The following is a 27,457-nucleotide window of genomic DNA, read 5'->3' as shown; positions in this document are numbered from 1 at the left end:
TATCCCGTCTCTTCTTTTCTCATCTACTTCCTCACAGGTTTTCCTAGCGTCGCTCCGATTTCTTCTCACTTCTTCTTGCCCCCCCCCTCTCTCTTTCAGTGCCTCACTCATTTCCCTGGGTCTCTCACATCTTTCCCCTCAGTCTGTCTTCTCCATCTCCTCTCTCCTTCCTGTCACGCCCCCCCCCTCCCCCTAACACAGTTCTTCTCAGTTGGGTTCCTGCACCCCACAGTTTCTTCCCTGAATTCACCTCTCATTACGATGAAATATGTGCTCTAGGTGCTGCACAGGGAAAGCCTGGGGCGTGAGGGTAACCTAGGTTCAAAAGCTGATAGCAGCAATTCAATCTCTTTCTTTAGCCTCCGTGAGAGAAGCATAACGAAGATTTTTCGGACTTACTCAATGCAATGTTTTCACAGCAACAAATAGTTTTGGGGGGGGGGGTTCTTTCTGGTGCTGAGAAGAATAAATGCTGCCATGAGATATGGAGGGGAAAATACTAGGATTATGGACCCGGGCTTGTCCTACAATCATTTTGATGCTCTGCTGGTCTGGCTAAGCTTGTCGACATCAGCTTTGTGTGGTAGTGCAGTACAGAAATATTGAATCATTATGTTCTGAGAATGCAGCTTTCTGTTTTGCTATTTTGAGCTACATTGCCCCGTCTAATGACAATTTCGAGGCACTGGATGTACCGAGCGCTGGGTGACAGCCCTGTCCTCCTCCTCCTGTCACACACACACCCCCCCCACACACACACGGCCAGAGAAAGAGAGAGCGAGAGGAGCTCCCATCTGCGTAATGACATCTCACGCTTGGTTAGGGATCTGCAGGATAATTAGAGCCCTGGCGTGTGATGGATGGCACTGCAGCGGCGCGCCGCGCGGCCCGCCTGACCTTGGCATCATTATGGGACGGCAGGGCCGACTGGACCGGCTCGAGCACAGGCAAGGAAGCAGCTGCTGACTTTAATGGGACCATTTGTCCCCCCCCTCATCCTCTCTTTCTGTGTCTTTTTTCTCCTTCTCTCTCTCTCTCTTTTTATTACCCTGGACGGCTGATACTCCCCCTGTTTTGTTCTCTGGAAGGAGTGCTGAAAGCTGCAGGACCATGATGAAGGGTACAGTATAGGAGGAGAGGGGGCTGGCAGACGTACCCTCAGCTGGTCCACAGATAGATGGCTCTTCCCAGACATAACATTACATGCCAGACAGGCGCACAGATCATTGTCATTAGGGCCCTACTGTTGCACCTGATGTATGTTCTCCTGAGTACATATTATCAACACACCTACTACAATTGCAACAGGCTCTGTAAGATAATGTTCTATAAATAATGTAGTTTATAGCATTCTCAAAGAGAAAGAAAAGATTGGTACAAACACAGTTCCATGCTGGCAGCACAACATATCTCCAAGGCAACATGAAGGTTGCATTTGATAGTCACATAACATATCATAATGCTATCTTTCTCTCTGATTCAACATAAGAAACCAACAAAAGGAAAATAATAAGCTGAACCCACACAGTCTTTGTAATTTTGTTTTAAATCATCACTGCATGTCTAATAAATCAGTGTGTGTGTTTATTTAATATTTTTTTATCATTTATTTCCCTGAACTTCCTTTGGCCCTTGAATTGCTCAGTCATTTGAAGATATTTACATGCACCACCCTGATTGGCTGATAGGGGGTGGGCTTTAGACCATCCTTAGCCAGATGAACAGACATTGGTCTATTATAAACAGATCACATTGTGAAATCATGATGTGGGACAAAGGTTTCATACCACCTGAAATGCCTGAATTTCCAGGCATTTGTTTCAAACAGCTCTTATACAGAAAGGGCATCATCTTCACAATGTCAGTGTTATTTCGATCTCATAGAGGGGACATATCAAAAAAGGAAAATCACATAACTGCCCAGCCCCTTTAATCTAAAGAAATGCTATTGTGACCCTGAAGTCAATTTACACATTCTGCACAAAACACTGACCAAAATGTTCTAATGTGTCCAGGTAAAACTCAGTCATAATACACTCACAATAGTTATTTGTTACTGCGGCGTGTCTGTGTAGATGTTTTTATACAAGCCAGCAGGGGACAGTAAAACTTCAAGGCCGTTCTCTTTCCACAGGCACACACCGGAGCTTTTCATCCCAAGCAGCCTCTGTGGAGAAGAGAGACTTAAAAATGTCTCTATGCCGGCACGAGCTACCGCCTTGTCCTCAGACACCTCGTCAAGCTATGTGATGAACAACAAGACTAAGACACACACTGACAGTTTACCAGTGTGGAGTTTTCCTAGCTCGAGTGGAGAAAACAGCCTCAGCTTGACAGTACATTTTACATTTTAGTCATTTAGCAGACGCTCTTATCCAGAGCGACTTACAGTAGTGAGTGATTACATTTTTTTATTCCGTACTGGACCCCCGTGGGAATCGAACACACAACCCTGGCGTTGCAAACACCATGCTCTACCAACTGAGCCACGTGGGGAGCTAACGTGCTTATAGAATTCAAAATCCATGACCGCAGTGTTCAGTCTCCAAATATTGTCTCGATGAGGACCCACAAACACTGGTTTAGGGAGGGACATTTTATCAACTGAACCCTGTTACTTTTTATGGATCTTGTGTAATTAGATGGTAAAAAGTGAAGACTTCCTGTAATTGATCGATACGTCTAATCTACAGATAGTACGAAACTGGGCTAAACCACCTGTCTGCTATTCTCAGATGGACACAAAACCCCATCTAATACCTGACATTTTTGACAAGCTACAGGATGGAGAGTTAGGAGAGTGTTCCTCTTCCTGAGCAGGTGTGTTCCGGGGGGGGGGGGGGGGGGGGGGGGGTCTGGAGGCAGCCTTGAGAGGAGGAGCTGCAGAGTACCGCAGTGCCAGCCTCTCACCTTGTCAAGCACCCTCTGTGGGTACGGCTCACATGCAGACAGCAGGCTGGCGCTGCCCTCCCCCCTCTGCCAGCGGTGCATGTCTCTGGGAGTGAGCTGTCAGGCTCTGAGGTACCCACACTGGGCCTGGCTACTGCCTACAGTAACCCAGCCTCACAGGCTCTACTCCAGGGGCATCATGCCAAGACTGGGCCTGGATGCCTGTCTGCCAGTTCTGCCCGACCATTACCAGAGAGGGGAGGAGAGAGGAAGGAGGAAGACGTGTGGGAGGAGGAGGGGATGGAGGTAAGAAGGGGAGGAGGAGGAGATGAGTTGGTTGCTGAGGGACGGGGAGAGAAAGACAGCACGAGAGGCCGGAAGACAGAAACAGAGGGACGGTGGGAGAGACTGAATGCCGGTAGAGGGAGAGGGACAGAGAGATACTAATGAGGCTGATGAAGTAACCTCCCGTGGCACAGTGGGTAGCGAGATTCATCTGCTCATACTTTTCAATGACTTTAGCTTCAAGTTTCTTTGCATGTGCACATTCTTTTCTTCTCTTTTCCTTTCTTCTCTTGCTTGTGAAGAGTCTCTCTCAACATTGTTCACCTCCTACTCCCTTCATGTTGCTCCCTTATTTCCCCACCTCCAATTAATGTCCAATGACGACAGCAGGTTGAAAGACATTAGTTCACCCTGTTGAGATGATACAAACTAACTTGTTGTTCGACTACCTCTCAATTCGTGGAAACCAAACAATACTGAGTGAGTACTGCTGACAGAATGTCTTTCTTTTCACTGCGAAATCAAACGGTCACATTAGTTCTAAGGCAGGAGTTAGTTAGGCTGATCCAGACAGCTGTCATGGAAACAGATGTCAGTTCTGTTCCGAGGTGCCGCTTTGCTCCACAGAGGCGGCTGCCATGATGTTTGATTGTGACTCCCTCTGCCTTTCACCAAGAGTGGCTTCCCTTGATGTTTCCCCACCGTCACCACCGTAACACACACGATTGCTGGATTCGTTAGGAGAGAATCATTCTCCACACATCTTCTAATGCACATGACAAGAGTCAGCTGCCAGCCGTCTCTGAACTGCGTCGGCACCAGATGTGCGGTAACGACTAGGACTCAGGATTCAGTCTACTACTCCTCCCCTGCATCTCACATGGATGAATAGCGTTAAGATACTTATCCTCAAGCCACACACAAGATAACTCAATATTATACCAAAAACAAGAACAGATTCAAATGGATTATCTGTATAACCACAGGGCTTTGCAATATCTTTCACTGTGGCAGTCAACACCCTGATAGAATACCATATTCAAATCTAGATTTTATCGTGAGTTACTCATGCAGACAACACCCAGTGCTCTTAACAGTAACCAACGCAGAAGTCTCTTCTGTCATCCGCCGTGACTGACCTGCCCTGAGCTTGGCAAGTGAACTTAACAACTAGGCGACAAGAGCTAGTTAGCCACAAGAGCCAAATAGAAGAGGCGGTGTCAAACAGATGAATGCCTGAGCAGCATATTTGCTGATGGAGCAAATGTGTTGAGACGAAGCCCTAACGAGCTTCAGTCCGATGTGGTGAGGCGCCGTGACCCCCTCCACCCCGTCTCACATCGACCTCCGACTGCAGCCGCAGTATCTCCAACACCCAGCCCCAGGCAGGACTTCACATCTCCAGACAAGCCGGGAGCGTGCCGTGGAGAAGCCAGCCAGCTAAGGTCAGAGAGAGGCACACTCATTCCTGGTGCTCTGGTTTTCTACAATCACCAACCTCACAGAGGGGAAAGGCTATATGGAGATTACTCTCTCAGCTAGAGCTGTCATTATTTTTCCTCACACACGTATAGGTCCACTGTCTAGACACCAGCTTACTGAATGGATGAGACACGTACTGAGAGACTAAGTAGTATCTGCCAAGAGCTGACTGAGTAAAGTGGAGAAGATGAAATTGTGCACCAAGTAGTCAAAGAGAATATCACCAAGATCATTTCATGTCAGAGTATCCATGAATAGATGATCCTTGAAGGGTGTGTTGTTTATTTTTTTTTTTTAGAAGAGTGAAACGTTAACGTGACCACTAGTCCTAGTAATAGACGGGCTTTTGAGCAAGACAAATAATCCTTAGATCACACACACACACAAATGTCATAAGTGGCCGTTATCTTACAGCATGTATATAGAAACCAGAGAAATCCATCTTCTATGTGAGGTATCCTCTTTCCACAGAGGAGCCTAGTATGGAATGTAATTAAGAGAGCCAATCCTATTCCGAGGTATTGGACTTGTTTTGATGCGCTAGAGCTCCATCTACTGTCTGAAGTGTACATTACACAGTGGTTACAGAACTGTTTTATCTATCAGAATGGAATGATTTTGGAATATTAAGAAATGTTCATACGGCACAAGCACAAGCTGAATTTTTTTCTTAACTTAGAAATAACCATAAAGATGTCAAACAGGATGGAACTAGTTGTAATTTCATAACATGGCAGACCAACAGAACAAACAATATATAATTCAAAACCATATTCCAAATGTTGAATGAACTGCCCAGGAGCAGTAAATTAGATTATCTTCCTTTGGCTAATCTAAGTGTTTCGCTGCTCCATCTCTGGACAGCCTGTCGGCCTCCTCGTTTCCTAGGTATCCAGCGTGGCCTGGGATGTGCAACTGGGGAAAGAAGAGAGAGAAGATAGTCAGAGGCAAAAGGGACTGTTAGTCATTTCAGTTGTGCATCATCCATGACTGAACGTTCTAGTGCAGGGGTTCCCACATTTTTTGGGGCCACGACCCAACTTCGATATCAGAAATGTATTGCAACCCCAACCAACCTTTATTTGGGGCTATGACAGTCGATTTCAAAAACAGTCAGAGGATTTATGATCTTCTTAACTCACAACTAATGAGATGGGTATGCATGCATGTCCTGGGGAGGTTCTCAAAAGTCAGGGGGCGCGTGGTCGACAATGCACACCTCGTCACTGCTGTCTCATCCTTCAGTGTTTGGATCGGACACAGACAAGAGCCCTGAATCCTGCTTCACATAGATATGAGCTGGCGAAGGATACCATGAACTTTAACACTCAGAAGGAGATTTCAGGGTTCCCTTTGAGTCAGAGCGGTGTGGGTAATTTAAAAAAAATATATATATATATATATATCACTGGGGGAAGCACCCACCCCCCCCCAAAAAAAAGTAAAAGTAATATTACAACCTACACTGTGTTGTGATAACTGCGTTGTTTGCTGTAAATTCTCATGCCTTGTGACCGTGAACGATGTGCCTAAAGGCCGAGACAATAAGACGACAATGGCAAAATAAAGAAAATCAACCACACCTTTTGTTTCATCACAAAACCGGAGAGCCACCTCTGTCCGGTGAAGTCCACGACGCATATTGCATGTAACAGACAGTTACATGACTTACAGCATGGTTAAGCAAAGTTGATGTTTTTGACATTTTCGTACCACTAAACAACTATTGATTTAGAACCAGAGAGTTACCTCAAGTTGCAAAGAAAACAGGATCTACCTCCACTACTCCACCACCATTTCAACTTCAGCATTACAACAATATAAATCCCCTATGCTTAGTCTAACACAGTGACAACTAAAAGGTACCAAAAACAATGTAGTCCAATCAACATATGTTAAATATGACATTTAAAAAAAAAAAAATTGTTCATGGTTCTGATTTCTGTTTGAGCGAACGTGTGTTCGTGGAAGAAGAAAAACATGTTGACTCATCCTACATATAGAGAAAACGCCAATGCCATCCTGCTCTCTTTCATGCTGATATCATGACGTTGCCCTCTCTCTGGGAACAGGGAGCACAGTTGACCCCCTCCCCCTTGCACCATCCCCCTACCTACCTCTCCCTACCCAGGCCTTGTGAAGGCGGTCGTAAAATTCTAAAGGAGAACGTCCTGCCGCATGGCCCAGTTGAGACAGAGAAGGGTTTCATAGAGAGACAAAGGAAATTCTTCCAACTCACAGAATTGGGGAACCAAACGACATTTATGTTCTGGAGAAGGTATAAAAGATCGGTGAAGAATCCAGCTACGAACTGGTCCGCTTGGTACAATTTTGTGATACCCATTGGAGACAATAGTACCATATTACCATACTAAGGTTTATATAATAGCCTCAGCTATGGGACTTGCATCTAAATGGTTGTATACAATGATTTAATAAGATTAAAGCCATTTGGAATATGTTGAGAGGCTATGTACTGATGTTAATGTGATAGAATTGTATTTCTGTTCAAAGCTTAACTCAGTCATCGGCACGACCCCAGGGACACAGACAAGACCTGGCGTCATGAGACAGCCTTTTTCTGTCATTCCGAATAAAACCTCCACGCAGGGTTACTTTCTTCAGACCAGGGCTCCACTCCATTACGAGTTGGCCAATAGGTTTGACCATGCATCCCTCTACTGAAGTAACCATACCACGTGGTTAAACTATCGATACCGACAGAATAATAACAAGTCTTTGATATGAATTAATAGTCTGCAGCTAGAAATTCTATCATTGAACGCAAAGACCGACGAAACATCCATCCTATAACAACATTAATGAATGTCGCTTTGAAAGATCCATTCTAACCGAGAGAGAGAGAGAGAGAGAGGGAACTCTCCAACAGAACGACCTTTCCAACGAAGATCACGACGACACACTGAGCGTAAATATATATATATTGATTGCAATTGTTTCCGAATGAGTGAGCGTTCATGTGCAAAGGATTAGCATAACAATTGTTAATATTTATCAACTCTGTTGTGCCTTCTCAGCTGACCCCAACCCCCTTGTTTGTTTAACAAGCCGCCATGCCGGTTTAGCCCACTAGGGCACATTACTCTACCAATTCTTTGTGACGATAACTACTGTTTGTATGCTTTCTGTGAATTACTTAGTTTAGTAAATAAATGATTTTAAGACAATTGATGTATGGATGACTTTTAGTAAAGACTGGGTTCGTGCAGATACAACAATTTACGACGTTTGGAATGAGACTGGACGCGAGGTAAAGAATACACCATTTAAACCAGAAGATAATCGGCCTGTACTATAATATAATATTATAATATAGGAAAGTTATATTAGGAAAATTATAACTTTGTAATCTGAATATTTTCCTTGGTGCCCCGATCTCCTAGTTAATTACAGTTAAACGATTAATCAGTTTCATCGCGTAATAATAATAACAGGGAGTTATTTGATAAACATGTCTTCAAGTTAATGGTGCCCAAAGACACGACACTGACGAAACAGTTTATCACTCTGTCATGTAGTACCATGTTTTTATTTTTTTGTTGTCCTAGGCTACCTGCTTGCTTGCCTAACTTCCATTCATGGGCAACGTTAGCTAGTTAACATTAGCCTTCTATATCCATCTACTGTACATATTGAACTTTGATCCTCTTAGGCCAGGGGCACAACAATGTATGAATTAATGGTTGGATCAGAATCAGCGTTATAATCATTGGCCAGTACGGAGAATTTAGTAAAACCACAAGTCCAAATCTCTATCTCCATCCGTAGCTAATTTAGGAAAGAGACAAATTTTAACTAGCTAGCCACCAGAGGACAACAACAAAACGAGATGCAACAATTCAAGTTGTTTCTGTTAATAACGTATACGATAAGAAAGACGCCAAATGCAAGCTGGCTTCCCTTGAAGAGGGGCGCTGTTTCACTCGCTCAGATGCTTTCAGCCTTTTACGAATTGATGTGAATTTATGAAACACAAAGACGAAAGATACATTGTTTTATGTTTGGTTTTTTTGTGGGGGGGGGGGGGGCTGGCTTCCCTTGGCGTCCATGAATACATGCCACTGCTCACTTAATGTGCTAGCCACCGAAGAACTGGCTGAGGATGGCCTCAAAAAAATGTCCATTTAGCAGCAGCGTAGAGGCAGTAGCCATTAACCATGGGAAGGATCCAAGTGCAACAGTCAAGTGTTGGCCAGCTTTTTCGAGACAATTTAAACCACTCTCATTGTTTGATGTAAGAGAGCTTCTTCTTCAAGGTTTATTGGCAGACTACACTCATAAGGTGTATTGCCGCCACCTACTGTACGGGGTAGTAAAAAAAAGACCCCAATGAACAAATTCATACTAAATACCAAAAACACTAACCAAATTCACACTACTACACTGAATTTCAACAACAAAAAATAACTGTACTCCTTCAGTCAGATTTAAATGTCTATTTAGATTCCTACACAGGTTCAGGAACCTGGGAGGCCTCTTCATTCAGTACTCCCTGTAACACTTCGGCTGTAAAGTCCTGGAGATCCAGAAATCTATGCCGTCTTCACATGTCTAGCTTCTTAGATTTGTTATTAGTTTGACTAGTGCAATTTATCACTTGTGCTATAAAATGCAACAAAGTCCACCTTCACTATCAGTGTGTCGGGATCCTTCTCCTGCATGGCATTCACTGCAGACTGTGGGACATCCACTGCCATCTCCTCTCTACTCACACCTTCAGCGATTTTTCACTGACTCCATACAGGAGACTTGCTGGGCGGCTCTGATCCTAGCTATCAGGGCGGCCCTGACCCTAGCTAAAACCCGTTTGAGGTGTCAAATGGTGAAGTATGAGCTTAGAAAAGTGGAGTCTGAGTGACCAGGAGTGGTCTTATTTTGATTCATTGTATTTCTGAAGAACTGAGGAAGATTGCAGTGGGGCTCAAAAGAATCCGGACAACAGAAGTTTTGAACTTCGGAGTAGAACACTTGTCAAAGGAGTCATCTCAGGGGTGACGACGGATGTTCATGTCGAGTACCTGAAAATAATTCCTGGTGTGGTTGGTGCCCGGCGTCTGACCCGCTGGACGAATGGAGAAAAAGAAGAAAGTTTGTTGGTCGTGTTGTTTTTTTGAGGAAGAGCAAATACCTCCGCATGTGAAGCTTGGTTAAGTAAAATAAGCAGTAAGAGCTTTTGTCCCCAAACTACTGCAGTGTAAGAATTGTAAAGGATATGGCCATGTTTCAAGTGTGTGCAGACGAACAAGAGTATACTGAAGAACGGTGTGTAGAAGAACGATGGTGTTGCAATTGTGGTGGGGATCATGATCCTGAGTTCCTGGAGTGCCCGGTAAGGGTGAAGGAAATTGAGGTGGCAACAGTTAGAGCGATCAATCGAATCTCCTATGCGGGGGCGCTTAAAATAATTGAGAACACTAGTGATGCTAGTGAAGATATGGTAGTGAATACACCACAGACCGTAGTAAATGTTTGCTGTCAGACAAAAGATAACATGTGTGTTAAAAAGGTGGATTTTGTTGCATTCATTGCCACAGTTATAAACTATACAGCACAAGTCTCAAAGAAGTCGAAGAAACTGGACATTACTGTGGCAGAAACGTTTTTGGGACTCAAGGATTTTACATCGGAAGACTTGCAAGGGGTACCGGCACCGGAAGACAAAGACCCGGTGGGGAGCGTGGTGAAACTGTCACTGTCAGTCTTTGAGTTTTGAGTCAGTCTCTACCAGACAAAGTCATGTTAGGATATATCAGTTATACTGTTAGAGGACTTGTTCAGAATCCACTGCACTGTTTGAGGTATAACGTTTATGGTCATATTGCAGCAGTGTGTAGGAGGGAGATTCCAAGATGTGGGAAGTGTGCAGGAGGGTATGGGATCGAGGATTGTGTAGCTTCGGTGGATAAAGTTGTGTGTGTCAACTGTAGGGATGCCCATGTTGCTGGGGATCGGAGGTGTCCCGTGCGAGAGAGGCAGGATGAAGTGGCCAGAGTCAGAGTAGTGCAGAAGGTGTCATTTGCTGAGGCGGTGAAGAAAGTAGAGGAGGATGGGGTGAGGGGTCAAGGGTGAGGGATCCTGAGAGGATTTGTAGTAAATTTGTGTCAGAGCAGAGGAATAGGGCAATGAGTGATTTTATGCTTCAGTAAGGTTGGCTTCTGAGTGTTCATAGCAATGGTTACCAACTGTATTGCAGAAACTTAACATAAATCACAGAAAATAGAAAAAATAGGAGAGAAGTATTTTGGTATAAGAGATCTGACTTCAGAAGAGTTAGTGTGTAGGTGTCCTGTCCACCCAGGCCGTTTGCATGGTGCAGGAGCAGATAGGGTCAAAGTATTGGAATCGGGTAGCGGGTTTTTAATTAGTAGGTGGCAGCTGCAGTGAAGTATCTGGGTATATAAGATTTTACTGCAGAAGTTAATGGGGTGGTGATTTTTATGAAATGGTGGTATATACTGTAGGGTTATGTGGTGGTGCTATTTTGTTCCTTTTAAGGAACAGGAATAATGAAGAGCATTGAATATAGGTAGGCTGTGACTGGTCTCACACAGTACAGTATGTGGCGGTGTATGCACCTTAAAGTTGGATGCGATCCGCCAACCCAATCCCGAAGAAGACCGATATAGAAAGTGGAATTTTTGGTAAAGTATTGAATGAACTAAGGTCATACGACTTGCTTAACAAATACTTTGAACAAATACATTTAAAAATAAATGTATTTCGTGAAGGCAACTCCATCACTGTTCATTTTTCTGTGGGGTTAACCACAAATGTTTTTGAGATGCAGGTACAAACATTACTTATAATGATAAACGTATATATTTTTTTATTATAAAAATATTTCACCAGGCTTTTGGGAGTTTCTCCTGCCATCACATCTTAAAATCAGGTGACCCCACATAAAAAAAATATAATATTTAACCTTTATTTAACCAGGTAGGCTAGTTGAGAACAAGTTCTCATTTGCAACTGCGAGCTGGCCAAGATAAAGCATAGCAGTTAGACACATACAACACAGAGTTACACATGGAATGAACAAAACATACAGTCAATAATACAGAAGAAAAAAAGAAAACAAAAAGTCTATATACAGTGAGTGCAAATTAGGTAAAATATGGGAATTAAGGCAATAAATAGGCCATGGTGGCAAAGTGATTACAGTATGGCAATTAAACACTGGAATGGTAGATGTGCAAAAGATGGAATGTGCAAGTAGAGATACTGGGGTGCAAAAGGAGCAGAATAAATAAATAAATACAGTATGGGGATGAGGTAGATAGATGGGCTGTCATGACCCCTAGTTTGGGAACCACTGTTCTAGTCTGAAACTCAAAACACTTGTGTACTGAATCTCTGAAGTGAAAATATGTAGAGCAACATTGATATTTACCCATACAACCTCCAGCTCTTCATTCAGCATGTCAAGTTTTTCAAAGTCCTCTTTGTTGATAACGGGGCCACCAGAGTTGAGCCTCCAGTTGTTCAGCTTCCAGTTCTTCACCCAGCTGGTGACACCTGATGGAAAAAAAACACTGACATATGCCTTTTCTTAATTGCATACACCTCGCCTCCTTCTCAAAACTCATTGGAAGAGAAGGTCAGAGGGGAGGGAGCTCTGGATTTGTCATCCAATAGTCACAGTAGGCCTAGCTAGTAACATTAGCACCTGCATCATGCCTGCAGCATTACATGAGGCCATGCCACATTTAGTCAGGCCCTTGCTGATAGTGTTGGTAGAGTGTTATAAGCAGCACATATGTACCGTTTATGGTGAACTTGCTGTCTGTATAGAGCACCAACTTCTTGATGTTCATCTCTTTGGCCTGCTCCAAGGCTTTACATGCTGCCTGTTATTTAGAAGCAAAACGTGAGATTACGTCTCGTGGGGTTGGTTACAATCTAAAGGGAACTGTGGCAATTCAATGAGTCGAAAATAATAATCTGGTTCAGAGTTCACAATTAAAGAAAATATGACATTAACACAGTACTTGCCTGTAATTCGGCTCTCTGGTTGGTCTGTCTTCCATCCAGTGGTTCAGATACATTCCTACAATAAAGACAGTCAACATGAACACTTCTGGACTATATTGTGTCAAGCTCTCTTGAAGTATAATTTACTACAGGACTGAATCAACTCACAGAGGATGGTCACGTCCCCAGTACACTCCGATGCCAGCTCGGGCCCCGGCCTTCCCATTGCCTGAACAGCAACCATCTGTGTACACCACCACTGCATCACCTGGAGGAAAAGACAACACTTTGTTTCCCCCTCCATTTATTCACCCCAAAAACATCGACGGGGACCATTTCAATCTGCAACATTAACAACACATTGAGAATGTCTGTACCAATGTAGGTGAATCCATCAGATCTTTTTGAAGATGGCCTGCTGTATTGACTCTGTTTAGCAGGGGACATCTCCTCCTCGTCTATGTGATCATAGTGCCTCTTCTGACCAATGGGTATGTACTCAAGGGCCTCCGGTGCTCTTCTAGGGAGTGTTGCCTCATAGCTGGCTCCTAAAAGATAATATTGTGGTCTGATTGCAAGTCTGATGTTGCCATGCTTGAATGGAGCACAAGTTCTCTAATGATTAGACGTGCTGCCATTCCTAGAGCCAGTAACATCTGCACCCATCGTATTGCCATTTCAGTATAGAGACATATAGAGAAGGAACATAGCCATCTACTGTATCTACCCTCTGACACGTCTGGGGTTATCGATGTTGCTTTACCTCTGACAAATTCCCAGGCATCCTTTTCTGCTGCAAACTTCTTGTAGCTGGCATATGGGAACTTGTCGACTTGGCTCTTACATTCATCCCTAAAAGAAAAGTCAACACATGCAATTCTATGAAAAGAAATTAGACTAGAAATTAGCATATAAATGTCAATGAGTTTTAAGACACACTACAGCTGCAATCAGCTAGCTAGCCAACTACACCACAACTCACCAAGTTTTGTAAACGCCAGGTTTGAATCCTTTCCTCACAGCGTAGAAGAATTTGCCTTTCACGATGTCCTCTGTGCCATTGCAGACCGCCCTGCGTACTATACTATACAGACCAGTCAATCTGAACATCACTTAGACCAGCAATTACTTGAAAGTGGAGGCACCGGTCATTGCACGGTCTTAACTTGAGCAATGTGAACAAACGAACTTTCTATGTGTTGAAATGCTAGGGAAACGAGTAACTAGTTGTCATTGGAACTAGTACAGGCATGTAAACAGTGCAGATAGCATGTTACTTAACCCAACAAAAATATTTGGCTGGCTAGCTAACGTTAGGCTAGCTGCTATCTGACAAGCAAATATGTTATTTCTGTGTGACAAGCGTAATGTCAACATATAAAAGTTAGCTAGCTATACATTGTAACATGACGTACTTATTATTCTCCTTTGCCTATGTATTCGCATTAATTAATTACTTTTGCTTTCGAAATACACTATCTGCTGGGGGGAGAAAAAAGTCTTCAAAATCCTAGCTACTTCCGTGATCCCATGACTCCCTAGCACGATGTACTTCTAGCTACCTCTCGCGAGAGTCCGGCCTCTTCCCTGGCCGTTGTTGACTGAGGTTGGTTTTGATAATGCTCTCACTAATCGGAATTTCTTTTCAAAATGTTGTACATGTGCATCAAATCCCCTGTTTTTTGTATCAGGGTGCATGTAAGTCGTTTGATGCGTTAGATTGTTATATTCCCGCTTTTGGATGGCCGGTGTGTAATGAATTATGAAGTGTTTCAGGATAGACCTAACGTGAATGACATGGAAGGAAGGACTGGTAGTATAACTGGCGCGGTTTGAGGCCCATGTGTTCCTAGAATAATTGCTTGTAGTCAATCGGCGTGTCCGTTTTTTAACCGCATAGCTTAGTATTTTACCTTTTGTCTAGTGGCCTGTCAGATTTGTAGACTTGAAATTTGGTGTATGTTTGAGTACTGTGTTCCCTGATGTTAGCTGCTAACTAAAGTTAGCCATTTGATAAGGAACATCGGTTGAAAGACACTGCTAGCCGGCTAACGCTGACTAGCCAACAATTTAGCTTGGGGACATGCGACCCTAAGTTTAGTAACGTTAGCTAGATTGATTCAATGCAATTACTTGCTCAGTTGTTTGCGAGATCATATGGTTGACTGTAGAGTGGAACCAACCAGTATCGACTTCGTTTGATCAACCTTAGCTGGATGATAGTAGTTTGATTATCGTTATACTAGTTAACTTAGTAACTGCATGTACGTATGGTGAGATGGCGTTCAGCATGGACCCCTTTGCTGGCTGTTTAGTTGCATCTGAAACATTCAATTATGTCCAAAGATGTACAACATGCTCAAATGGTTTTCTTGTCTGTTTTTGTTTTCCAGAAACATAGGCCATGTTCAGTACCAGCGCCAAAATCGTGAAGCCCAATGGCGAAAAGCCAGATGAGTTCGAGTCTGGCATTTCCCAGGTAACCAATGGCCAATATGTTAGCTATTGCATGTATGGCTAATTTAAACAACTTCTTTAACTTAGTCACTTGGCTAATGCTGTTTGCAGTATTCAACATGTCTGCCTTTCTAGGCTCTTCTCGAGCTGGAGATGAACTCAGACATGAAGGCTCAGCTGAGGGAGCTGAACATCACTGCTGCAAAGGTGAGGATCGTGCACTGCACTACATGGAGCATGTGTTATTTCTGACTGTTTTACTCTGACCTTTTTGGATAACTGAAGATGAATGTTTTTATAAATGTGGGAGGAGTTTCTGATTGGGTTATCATTTGAGTTAAACCCCGACGTGGACATCCTGTGAGGTTGCTCTCACATGGCTCTGTCCTTGTGGCGTATGGGAGCGTAGCGCTTCACAGTGCTGTGACGTACAGTCCCGTTCCACGACGTTGGAGAGCAAGCTTTGTCCCCGGCAATCAGGCTGGTGAGGACGGTGTTCTGTATATTCCTACATCTTCCCAGAGCCCTTTGGGCCATGACTGGGGGGCTAAACCATACAGTGCATAGTTTTTTTTAGCTCTCTGGGTGAAAAAGTATCTACTAAATTGTTTGTATTTGCCTCTAAGTTCAAACACATTTTTTCCTCTCCCTCAGGAAATTGAAGTTGGTGGTAGCAGGAAAGCCATCATCATCTTTGTCCCCGTGCCCCAGCTGAAATCTTTCCAGAAAATTCAGGTGCGACTTGTAAGGGAGCTGGAAAAGAAGTTCAGCGGCAAACATGTCGTCTTCGTTGCACAGGTAAGAATGCAGTGGTCCTGTTTTCTGAGTTGCAGGTGCAGTTTGCATAGCTGTTGCTGTGAACCAAGCTAACAGAATGGGTTCCTTTTGCGAAGACTGTTTACTGAGATGTGTGTATGTGTATATATATGTATGTGTGTGTGTGTATGTATATGCATACATACACACACACACACGTGTATGTGGACACCCCTTCAAATGAGTGGATTTGGCTATTTCAGCCACACCGATTGCTGACAGGTGTATAAAATATAGTGCACCTCCATGCAATCTCCATAGACAAACACTGACAGTAGAATGGCCTCACTGAAGAGCTCAGTGACTTTAAATGTGGTACTGTCATAGGATGCTACCTTTCCAACAAGTCAGTTTGTAAAATGTCTGCCCTGCTAAAGCTGTCCCGGTCAACTAAGTGCTGTTACTGTGAAGTGGAAATGTCTAGGAGCAACAACGGATCAGCCGCAAAGTGGTAGGCCACACAAGCTCACAGGACGGGACCGCCGAGCAATGTTCTCTAGTGGAAAGCCTTCCCAGTAGAGTGGAGGCTGTTATAGTAGCAAAGAGGGGACAAACTCCATATTAATGCCCATGAGTTTGGAGTGAGATTTTTGACAAGCAGGTGTCTACATACTTTTGGTAATGTAGTGTACATGCTGTGATTGTAACATTAATATCAACGTGGACATCCGGTGAGGTTGCTCTCACATGGCTCTGTCCTTGTGGCGTATGGGAGCGTAGCGCTTCACAGTGCTGTGACGTACAGTCCCGTTCCACGACGTTGGAGAGCAAGCTTTGTCCCCGGCCTTCGGGCTGGTGAGGACGGCGTTCTGTATATTCCTACATCTTCCCAGAGCCCTTTGGGCCGTGACTGGGGGGCTAAACCATGCAGTGTACATTAGTTATCAGGTATGCTTCTTGGGCTTTTAAAGTCTGCCTATGTCAATTGTAATCCTTAATATTTTCATTGAACTTGCAGAGGAGAATCCTGCCCAAACCAACCAGGAAAAGCCGTATCAAGAATAAGCAGAAGCGTCCCAGGAGGTGAGTTTTATTATCATACCTGCATGTGCATGACTACATACTGTTTGGAAGAGACAATCAAATGTGGCTTTAAAGTTGGTGTGAATGGGTACTAGTTTAGAACTTCAAATAGTTCCTGCCATATCTGGTGCTGCCATAATTGCTGACCATTTTTGGACCCAACGTGGACATCCTGTGAGGTTGCTCTCACATGGCTCTGTCCTTGTGGCGTATGGGAGCGTAGCGCTTCACAGTGCTGTGACGTACAGTCCCGTTCCACGACGTTGGAGAGCAAGCTTTGTCCCCGGCCTTCGGGCTGGTGAGGACGGTGTTCTGTATATTCCTACATCTTCCCAGAGCCCTTTGGGCCGTGACTGGGGGGCTAAACCATGCAGTGTACAATTTTACTAACATGTTGTATATGCTTTCTACCACTCCAGTAAACCTGAACATTGTAGATATGGTATTGGCACCGACCCTGAAACGTACCCAGTATATAGCTTGCTTACTTTCTCGTGTTTTTGTTTTTATTTGTAATACTGATGTCGGTTACTGCATTGTTGGGGAAGAGCTCGCGAGAAAGGCGCTTCTCTACTTCAGCATGTGACAACTTGAAACTTGGAATGGGATTTTGAATAAATCGATACGGTTACAAGATGAACTGGAGACTAACCGTATGATGCAAAATCAGCGTTCCCTCTTATTACCTTGCGTTATCTAAAGCAGACTCTGCTTGTCTCCAGTGATGTGATTTCGAGACGCCCGCATAGTGTTAGATTGAATTGCTCTTTCCAATACATACATTCAGACATGTATACAGAATCTTCCTTTAACTTTGAATAAGACTGATGGTAGGAGAAATTGTTTTTGTAAGGTTTGCATTTATTATTATTTTGCCAAATGTCTAATGCAAGTTGTGATTTATTTCTCCAGCCGTACTCTGACAGCTGTGCATGACGCCATCCTTGAAGACCTGGTCTTCCCCAGTGAGATTGTTGGCAAGAGGATCCGCGTGAAACTGGACAGCAGCCGGCTCATCAAGGTCCACCTTGACAAGGCGCAGCAGAACAACGTTGAACACAAAGTGAGTGTCGCGTAGCAGTTTGCTAGTTCACCCAACTTAACCCCAACGTGGACATCCGGTGAGGTTGCGCTCACATGGCTCTGTCCTTGTGGCGTATGGGAGCGTAGCGCTTCACAGTGCTGTGACGTACAGTCCCGTTCCACGACGTTGGAGAGCAAGCTTTGTCCCCGGCCTTCGGGCTGGTGAGGACGGCGTTCTGTATATTCCTACATCTTCCCAGAGCCCTTTGGGCCGTGACTGGGGGGCTAAACCATGCAGTGTACAATATATATTTTTTGATGTCTCAGGTTTTTGTGTTTTGTACAAAATTGTTATGACCTATAAATGTTAGTCTATGCAGTGGTTAACCAGTGGTTGCTTTTCTATTTTCTAGGTTGAGACCTTCTCTGGCGTCTACAAGAAGCTCACTGGCAAAGATGTTGTTTTTGAGTTCCCTGAATTCCAACTGTAAAGTGCAGATGACAAAATAAATGTGTTTACTGTTAACGTCATTGCTCTGTTCTCTGGGGGGGGGGGGGGGGGGGGTGAGTCATGCTAGTCCATTCATGTTCAAGACGGATGTCTTTTCAGACAGAAGGAACTGGACCATTACCTCAAATAATTGTACACTTGGAGCAGCTTTGATAATTGACATCTAACAACTGCTAAGAGGGTTTGTTCAGACTTGCTTTTGTACCTACATGCAATGGTACTATTCACATTTATTTTTTGCACATTCACTGATGCAGAATGAAATTGACTAGTAATCTATTTGTCAATGTATTCTGGTGGTGGGCCGTAGCAAGCCATCTGCTTTAGTTGGTGAGAAAGATCGCTGTCGAGGGAGGCGCTGGTTTTTACATATTGTGTATTTCTGCAGAACAAATTTCCATTTGGCAATGTCAACACTTGCACATTTTAATCAAAATACTTATGTTCGCTAGCTGGACAGGTAATTGCTGCCAAGTTTTAAACGGAACCAATCAAATTGTGTATAATCTCTGATCACCAATCACATTATCGGCATCTTAGGTAGTAAGTAGACAGCTGGTGACATCGAGAGGGATCTCCATTCGACAAACTGCTATCAAATAAGGTATTTATTTCTAATATGTGATACCATTATTCCAAGCTGTGAAATGACAACTGAACACGGCAGCCTTTTAATGTAGCTAGCTACTAGTTGCAACAAGATCTGTTGCTTGCTAGCTCGTGATAAAGCCATCTGTTCGTGCTATCTTGTCATTCTAGGACAAGGAGAGATTTAGCTTTTAAGGTTATTCTAAGTAATTTTAAGACTACAAACATGTATATGACAAGTAGTGTAAATCTAATAGTCAAAGGCAGGACCCACAAATGTCATTCATACTGATGAATGCCACATTATTCCTATCAATAGGATTGGGGGTAGGATTTTTGCAGCCCACCCTGCAAGTCTGTCGGGGTGTTTCATTTTCTAGCTTACAAACTACATTCCTTTGCTGTGATTTATTTATTCATTCTCACTTTTGTCTCGGATTGTCTTCATCTCTCCTGTGTCCTGCTCCCAGAGATCAACCAAGTGCTATTCACCAAGCATGGGCTGAATCGCTCACCTGTGAGAACATCCTACTGCAGTTTGAATTAGCCCTGATGTCACCATTTAGACATTGGGACCACATGCATTTTGCAGTTTTTGTCTTTAGTCTAGTGCATTTTAGAGTTGGAACACCCAATACAGATGCAGTTGCTTGTTTGAGCATCTTTATTCACTAAGGTTTTTCACCTTAGTCTTCCATGATCTATTCACCTAGCCCTGCCGTCACTATATAAACACCGAGACCATTTGTCTTTGTGTGTTTTGTCTTAGTCACGTCAGGGTGTTAGGTTGCCCAGCAGTTAAGAGCATTGGGCCAGTAACCAAAAGATTGCAGGTTTGAAAACCAAAGACAACTAGGTCTAAAATCTGCCCTTGACTAAGGCACTTAATCCTCATTCCACCTGTAACTTGCTTGGGAAAAGAGGCTGTTAAATGACTAAAATGGAAATGTCTACATCGGTCAGCTACATTGTTGACCGGGGTGGGATACTATTGTGTCCTCATTACAAAACATTAGGAACACCATAATATTAAGTTGCGCCCCCAGAACAGCCTCAATTTGGCTGGGCATGGATTTCTACACTGATTGATGTAGTGACCTCAATAAGCGATCATAGCATTCACCTGGTCAGTCTAATGGAAAGAGCAGGTGTTCCCATTGTTTTGTACACTCATGAGGTGACAATATATTTACATATGTCAAATACTGCCCGAGACACCTTTGTTACTTGTCTCCATTCTCAAATGGTGGATCACTTTTGTGGTGGTGTTCTTTGTTCATATGTATATGCGTGAAACGTACATTATTGAAAATATTTCTCACACAGTCATAGTAGAATAGCGAATGGATTGGCGAGATTCTGGCACCGTCAACTTTTAGAAGGTTAGTAGAAAAGGTATTCATTTAAACCACCTAAATATACTCCCATTCACTGAACATTGAGTATTTGAAACTCGAACATTATTTCCCAACTGCTGTTTCTATAATCCTACAGGCTCTTTATCATTCTCCATACCTTATATTCCAATGGATCCAACATTATGCATGCCCACCATGGTATTGGGCAGCTGCTATTTGAGAACTCATCTGGTTTAGAAATCAAACTGCTTATCTTTTTGCAGAACACATTGTACACCTGTTTTTAGAGATGTATAGCGAGGTATGCTATAAGTGCTAGGCTATACCATATGTATTGGCTAATATGCATATGCAGCTGTTGTTTTTTTAGAACCTCCATTCTAGCATGACAGACATCTTTCTCTATACATGCTTTTATATGTTTCCATGCTAAGTGTATGATTTCATGTTTTTTTAAGCCTGCTACTAGTTACTTGAAATGAGACTAATCATGCCAAAACATGATTCAATAACTGTATTCACGGACAGATGGCTAATGAAACACAAATTTAAATGTACAGTAGGTGACTAGGCTAGTCTAACATTGGCTAGCTTTTAATAAATTGTCTAAATGGTCAACAAAGTACCTCCTTTATATGATCAAGACAATTCGTATTGCATACTGCATAATACTGAACAGAAATATAAACGCAACATGTAAAGTGTTGGACCAATGTTTCACGATCTGAAGTAAAAGATCCCAGTATGTTTTGCACAAATATGTTTACATCCCTGTTAGTGAGCATGTCTACCTTGCCAAGACAATCCATCCACCTGACAGGTGTGGCATATCAAGAAGCTGATTAAACAGCATGATCATTACACAGGTGCACCTTGTGCTGGGGACAATAAAAGGCCACTCTAAAATGTGCAGTTTTGTCACACAACACAATGCCACAGATTGCAATTTGCATACTGACTGCAGGAATGTCCACCAGAGCTGTTGCCAGAGAATTGGAAGTTCATTTCTCTACCACAAGCTGCCTCCAATGTTGTTATTTGGCAGTACATCCAATCGGCCTCACAACCGCAGACCACGTGTAACCACGCCAGCCCAGGACCTACACATCCGGCTTCTTCACCTGCGGGATCGTCTGAGACCAGCCACCTGGACAGCTGATGAAACTGGGGAGTATTTCTATCTGTAATAAATCCCTGGGGAAAAACTCATTCTGATTGGCTAGGCCTGGCTTCCCAGTGGGTATGCCCATCCAGGCCCATCTATGGCCACGCTTATGCCCAGTCATGTGAAATCCATAGATTAGGGTCTAATTCATTTATTTCAAATGACTGATGTCATTATATGAACTGCAACTCAGTAAAATTGTTGCATGTTGCGTTTGCATTTTTGTTCAGTATATTTAAATGTCTTTCCAAAACAGATATTTATCTTATTTCAGTCTAGGAGCTAGCTAGCTATATATGTTCCTTTTCATCAGACAGCAGCTCACGTTTTCACAAGAGAACCGAGTGTTGAAATGTACTTTTCATGAGAAAATGTGCAAGAATTTAACATTCAAGAAATGTCAAAGTCATCAGAAGAATGTTTTACTGGTATATACAAGAAAAAACGGCTCCTGCCTAGACAGGAGTGACCAGTTCTGCCCAACGGTGAAGTCAGGTCAAAACAAGAATGACACTAGGTTAAGCACGTGGAGTAATGAGTAGTATTCTGTTTTCACATGCAAAAGTGATTGCTTTTGATGAAAACCCTTTATCTGCCTTCCTAATGAAAATAGTTAAAACATGTGAACATGTATTTTATGGAAAAGAGATGTACGTTTCTGAATGACGGATCATGCGGCCTTTCTAAAAACATAACCAAGCAGTTCAGATTGCTGTTCGATTTTAGCAGGGCGCGCCTTCCTTACGTGACGGACCATAGCTCAGTGCACCTCTGGCCAGTTTAACATAATCCCATCTGGTTGTACATGGTGCTTTCGCTTTCTTCCCACAAAAGAAAGCTAGAAGGAAAGAAAGAAACAATCTTGAACAGATATTCAGTATTCAAAACAAAAAAAATCCATTCCCCCACCACCTATCTTGTTTAGTTTTTAACACTGCTGTCAATGACTTCCCAGTCACTGGACTTTGCCCTGGTGGATTGATAGAAAAAAAACAGGCACCAGAAGAATCTAGTCATTAGTGGTTGTGGACTGCTTTTCAACTTGAAGTACAGGAAGCTGTAATATATAAAGCAGATTTATCTTATTGTATGAGGTAAATGAGAAGAATATTTTCTCATTCTGGATTGAGTTACATGTAGGGATTGTAAATTATAGTCTGCAATAGAATGGCAGACCGAAAAGCAGTGAAAATTGTCAGTGGTCAACCAGACTTTCTGCAGTTTAATAACCTGGCCTGTGAGACAGCTGGAGGGAAAGTAAGTCTTACACCATGGACACAAGATGGACATTTTGAAAACTGTAAATAACGCAACATGAGACAACGTTCATCTGTTTACGCGCTCACTATCATTTTAGGTTATTTTTGCTACAGACGAATGGTTTGCACCAGCTAGCAATCTCTTGAAGGTACTGTGCACACTTACATTACTAATCCACTGTCATCTGTTGAGCCACTACCATTCACATCTACCACCCTCTCCCTTTGTTCACTGCACGTGGTTGGAAGAAAGAGCCGCCAGAGTTCATAGCGTCTGCATTCACCGAGTACGGAAAATGGATGGACGGCTGGGAGACGAGAAGGAAAAGAATACCTGGTATAACTTGAAGAGACACAAAATTACAATCATTTCAATGGTGGGGAAATGGAATGATCATAGGCAGGCTAATCTGAATACAGAAGCTTGATCTTGATCTTGTCTGCTATCTCTGCTAGGTCATGACTGGTGCATCATCCAGCTGGGTGTACCTGGCATCATACACGGCCTGGATGTGGACACGTCCTTCTTTACTGGAAACTACTCGCCCTCTGCCTCTGTTCAGGCTGCATGTCTGGGTATGGATGACTGTGTAACAGGCTGTGTTTACACAGGCAGCCAAATTCAGATATTTTTCCACTAATTGGTCTTGACCAATCCGATCAGCTCTTTTGCCAATAATTGGCCAAAAAAATCTGTCTAATATCTCCTGATAGGTTAGAAAGATTCATAGGGTGATTTCACATATGGAATTCAGTACGCTGGTTTGATTTCCTGGAGTGTTTGTCAGAATTCTACAGAATAAGTTTTGCTTTCACAAGACAGGAAGATAACTGTTTCAGGGTGTGAATTAGCAAGAACCACATTCTACATGACATTAGCAAACAAACCCGTGTGAAATGGCTAGCTCGTTCGTGGTGCGTGCTAGTAGGGTTTCAATCGGTGACGTCACTTGCTCTGATACCTTGAAGGAGTTGTTAGAGTGAAACAGGGAGGTACTACCTGAACTTGTCCAGTAAGAACGCAGATTTTCTGTAACTTTTGTGGAGCGATGGGTAACGATGCTACGAGCGTGATTGTCACCGATGTGTGAGGAGAGGGACGGAAGCAACACTGTTACAGTTACAATTGGCAAAAGTCATGGTCATGTATGTTTCTGTGTTTTGTCTGTCTGATCAGATGAGGCCCCAGCACTGACCCTGGAGGGAGACCGCACTGGCATGGCTGCTTCCGAGAGTCAGTTTGAAGCAGTTGCTAAGGTACAACCGTTTACACTGACACTGTACACACACACACACACACACACTGGAGAAGATCAACGATCAATTGTGTTTAATTGACAGTTGCACTCTGAGTCATGGGAGGAGCTTGTTCCTGTGACAGAGCTGAAACCTGGATACTCCGACACCTGTCATAACTACTTCCCGATCACCTACCCCAGCAGAGTCACCCACCTACGACTCAACATGTACCCAGGTAACACCTGGACGTCAGATACTCTCTCCGATATTGGTTACATAATTTCTCATCGATATTCCTGATAAAGGATCTGTACTTATGCTTGTGTTGCAGATGGGGGGATTGCTAGACTGAAGGTCTATGGCGTTGGGCATAAAGACTGGTCTGCCCTGCCCACACAGGACCAGCTAGACCTGGTGGCCCTTGTCAACGGTGGGGTCTGTCTGGGCTACAGCGACGCCCACTTTGGCCACCCCCGGAATATGATTGGTATGCCAGTGCTGTCAGTCTGCAAGCATTTCAAATTGGGCTTCTGTCATCTTACTGATTAAGGAATCAATCACTTCAGTACAGATAGCACTGGAATATAAAGTAAAAACAAATAGGGCAATATTTATTTTCGCACTACTGATTTGGAAATACTGAGTAACAAAGACGGATATAACAAAGACCGATATAACAAAGGCAGAATTCTTTCAACCAGCTGTGTCCATCTCATTTGTTGATCTATCTTTAACTAATGAAGTGCACACATGATTTATCTATTTAGTAAATGATTCCAGTCAGTTGAGCCTTTGTAGCTGAAAGAGCTCATGATGTACCTTTGGGATTTGCAATTGTTGTCGAAAGAAGCAAAGCAGTGTGAGTCTAGAAGAGTTAGGTGTTCCTTAATGTATACAGGGAAATTACTGGCAGGCCGGTGAAATGTTTTAATGAAGATGTCAATATTGGCAACGGTCCACAATCTCATCGGTAGTGCATACCATTGGTAATGAACATATCAAAATGAGGCAAGTCTATAGACTGGGTTGACCGGGAAACGTCATACCCTTGTAGGTTTGGGAAGATCTGCAAACATGGGCGATGGATGGGAGACAGCCCGTCGACTGGACAGACCCAAAAACCTACAGGTAACTTAAAATCGAATTTTATTCGTCACGTGTACAGGACACAGCGAGTGTAAACGGTACAGTGAAATGCTTACTTGCCACTCTTCCTCAACAGTGCAGAATAAATTCAGCTAAGTTTGGCACTTGCCATAGCACTGGATCGTGTTCAGTAGGACACATCAGAGTAGAGCTTTTTGAAATGTTTGCTACAGAAAATCTGTGTTCTTTTTGGACAAGTTCAGGTAGTACCTCCCTGTTTCACTCTAGTTCAAAACATTTTCTGCTTGGTGAACATGACTCTGTTGTATCATCTGGTGACATGATACTGTGCTCCACAGGTGGATGGGAAGGGCATCCTACAGGTACCAGGTTATGAGTGGGCCGTTCTCAGACTGGGGCATCCCGGAGTCATCAGCCAAATTGAGATAGACACCAACCACTTCAAAGGTAGAGTAACACACGCACACACACACATTCTGTCTGTTCCAGTCTCTGTTAAAGACTTGGTTACTAGGGTTAGGATTAGGGCAGGTAGGCTAGTGGTTAAGAGCGTTGGGCCAGTAACCGAAAGGTGGAAAAATCTGTCGTTCTGCCCTTGAGCAAGGCAGTTAACCCCAAACAACAACTGCTCCCCGAGCGCCGATGACATGAATGTCGATTAAGGAAGCCCACTGCACTTCTCTGATTCACAGGGGTTGGCTTAAATGCAGAAGACATATTTCGGTTGAATGCATTAAGTTGTGCAACTGACTAGGTATCCCCTTTCTCTAGTTATGACAATGTAACAGGTTAGATTACAAGCGATCACAATAGAGACATCCACATCTTTCGCCTCTGTAAGTACGGCAGTCCACTGTACAGACTACTGAGACAGAGGTTTTGTGTTTCTCTTACTGTATCATGTGATGTCAACACGCAGGGAACTTCCCAGACTCCTGTAAGATAGAAGTGTGCTATCTGACCCCCGAGGAGGAAGGGAAGTATGTGAGCGGCAGGTGGAGCAGCGATCCAGGAAACAAATGGCGGGTGCTTCTGCAACCTCAGAAAGTATGTCAACCATTATCCCTATAATTCACTCCAATGCCTGGGCCCGTTAGAGTGCTGATCTAGGATCTGTTTTGCCTTTCAGTAAGTTCACAATGCATAGGGGGACCTGATCCTAGATCAGCGCTCCTACCGAGACTTTATCAGCACATTTTCATCCAGAAAGTTTTTCTCAGCATTTTAATCAATTCAGTATTTAAATGTCCATAATCCAGACAGATGGGGAGAAATTCAAGTGTGTGTGTTTCAAAACATATTAGTTAGGTAAACAATATTGAATATGCATGTATAATAACTAAATCAGGTCTTGGCAAATGTAAGGAAGATATCTGTCTCATCTGTGAGAGGTGTTGTGCTTCACACTTCACTCTCTAATGTGCTCAAGTTTCTGTGACGTGAAATGTCTGCCAAAGTCAACAGTCCATCCGACTTGCTTTTTTTCCTCATGCAATTGCACCAGAATTCTGCTTACGTACCAAAACAAGTCATAACCTACAGCCAGTGATGATGATAACCATTCCAAACTGCAATGGTAAAACACATCAGTTTAGTGAGAACTGTTTTCTGTCTGTTCTAGCTCCAGGCCCATCACAGGCACTTTTACTCATGTGACCCGCTGGCGCTGTCTGGGCCGGTCAGTCACGTGCGTCTGGTCATCGCCCCAGATGGAGGGGTCAGCAGACTCAGACTCTGGGGACGTCCGTCTTCCACAAGACACACCTCCAAACTGTGATGCATTAGGCCACATTATTGGATGAGTTTTGGTGAGCTCATTGTGGAAATGAATGGCCTGACTGTAACATGTAGTCTACTGTAGGCTACATATGAAGATTAAAAAATAAACTTTCATCTGAAAAGATACAACTGGGTCTAAGGAGATGCATAAACTGTCTTTTTTTACATCATTTTTGAGTTTAGAACTTGAATTGGATGCAATTAAATTAAGAAATCTTAGCTGCAACAGTGGGTCTCACAGGGTTAAGCAGTTATAGGAAACAATGGTGTGTGTGTGTGTTGTGGTGTCAATGCCATGTGAAGAATTGTTGCAGACAGTAAACAAACAAGTGCTTGCACTTGTTGGGGATTCAGCACCACGGACAGCAGTAATTGGAATCCCCACGATCTGACCTTCAGACACTATTTAGGCCTAGTCTTGGGTTTGCACTGTAAACAAGTCAATAATATTATATTTTCTATTTGTTTCCCACATTCAGAGCGC

At 43.3% G+C, this 27,457-nt stretch overlaps 3 protein-coding genes and 4 non-coding genes across 8 annotated transcripts; 6 read left to right on the top strand and 1 right to left on the bottom strand.

The window, feature by feature from the left end:
• Positions 1-4,921: 4,921 nt before the first annotated feature.
• On the bottom strand, positions 4,922-14,193 carry LOC115174554 (ribonuclease H1). 2 transcript variants are annotated; one of them, XM_029733194.1, is made up of 8 exons: positions 13,631-14,193; positions 13,412-13,500; positions 13,026-13,196; positions 12,817-12,916; positions 12,670-12,724; positions 12,440-12,524; positions 12,068-12,192; positions 4,922-5,571 (listed from the first exon to the last, which is right to left on the bottom strand). In XM_029733194.1, exons 1-8 carry the CDS (start codon positions 13,756-13,758, stop codon positions 5,485-5,487), a joined length of 840 nt encoding a protein of 279 aa, XP_029589054.1. In that variant the 5' UTR covers positions 13,759-14,193; the 3' UTR covers positions 4,922-5,484. The 2 variants fall into 2 exon arrangements, with proteins under 2 accessions (XP_029589054.1, XP_029589053.1); XM_029733193.1 differs by having other exon boundaries at positions 13,376-13,500; positions 13,631-14,191.
• On the top strand, positions 14,181-18,493 carry rps7 (ribosomal protein S7). The gene is made up of 7 exons (XM_029733195.1): positions 14,181-14,254; positions 15,042-15,127; positions 15,241-15,312; positions 15,760-15,903; positions 16,880-16,944; positions 17,857-18,007; positions 18,381-18,493. Exons 2-7 carry the CDS (start codon positions 15,053-15,055, stop codon positions 18,456-18,458), a joined length of 585 nt encoding a protein of 194 aa, XP_029589055.1. The 5' UTR covers positions 14,181-14,254; positions 15,042-15,052; the 3' UTR covers positions 18,459-18,493.
• On the top strand, positions 15,450-15,674 carry LOC115175241 (small nucleolar RNA SNORA73 family). The gene has a single exon (XR_003871959.1). It is a non-coding gene; the product is annotated as a small nucleolar RNA SNORA73 family (small nucleolar RNA).
• Positions 16,577-16,801, top strand: LOC115175229 (small nucleolar RNA SNORA73 family). Its single transcript, XR_003871948.1, has one exon. It is a non-coding gene; the product is annotated as a small nucleolar RNA SNORA73 family (small nucleolar RNA).
• Positions 17,103-17,327, top strand: LOC115175282 (small nucleolar RNA SNORA73 family). The gene has a single exon (XR_003871999.1). It is a non-coding gene; the product is annotated as a small nucleolar RNA SNORA73 family (small nucleolar RNA).
• On the top strand, positions 18,050-18,274 carry LOC115175293 (small nucleolar RNA SNORA73 family). The gene has a single exon (XR_003872010.1). It is a non-coding gene; the product is annotated as a small nucleolar RNA SNORA73 family (small nucleolar RNA).
• Positions 18,494-22,585: 4,092 nt separating the features above from the next.
• allc (allantoicase) lies at positions 22,586-27,112 on the top strand. The gene is made up of 11 exons (XM_029733192.1): positions 22,586-22,846; positions 22,947-22,997; positions 23,098-23,185; positions 23,305-23,424; positions 24,026-24,105; positions 24,190-24,322; positions 24,419-24,574; positions 25,142-25,215; positions 25,533-25,641; positions 26,114-26,241; positions 26,816-27,112. Exons 1-11 carry the CDS (start codon positions 22,757-22,759, stop codon positions 26,969-26,971), a joined length of 1,185 nt encoding a protein of 394 aa, XP_029589052.1. The 5' UTR covers positions 22,586-22,756; the 3' UTR covers positions 26,972-27,112.
• Positions 27,113-27,457: the final 345 nt, after the last annotated feature.

Source organism: Salmo trutta, chromosome 35 (assembly GCF_901001165.1).
Source record: "Salmo trutta chromosome 35, fSalTru1.1, whole genome shotgun sequence".
In the NCBI taxonomy this organism is placed as follows: Eukaryota; Metazoa; Chordata; class Actinopteri; order Salmoniformes; family Salmonidae; genus Salmo; species Salmo trutta.
Note: the sequence above shows the minus strand (reverse complement) of the source record. Positions and strands in the feature narration are given on the sequence as shown.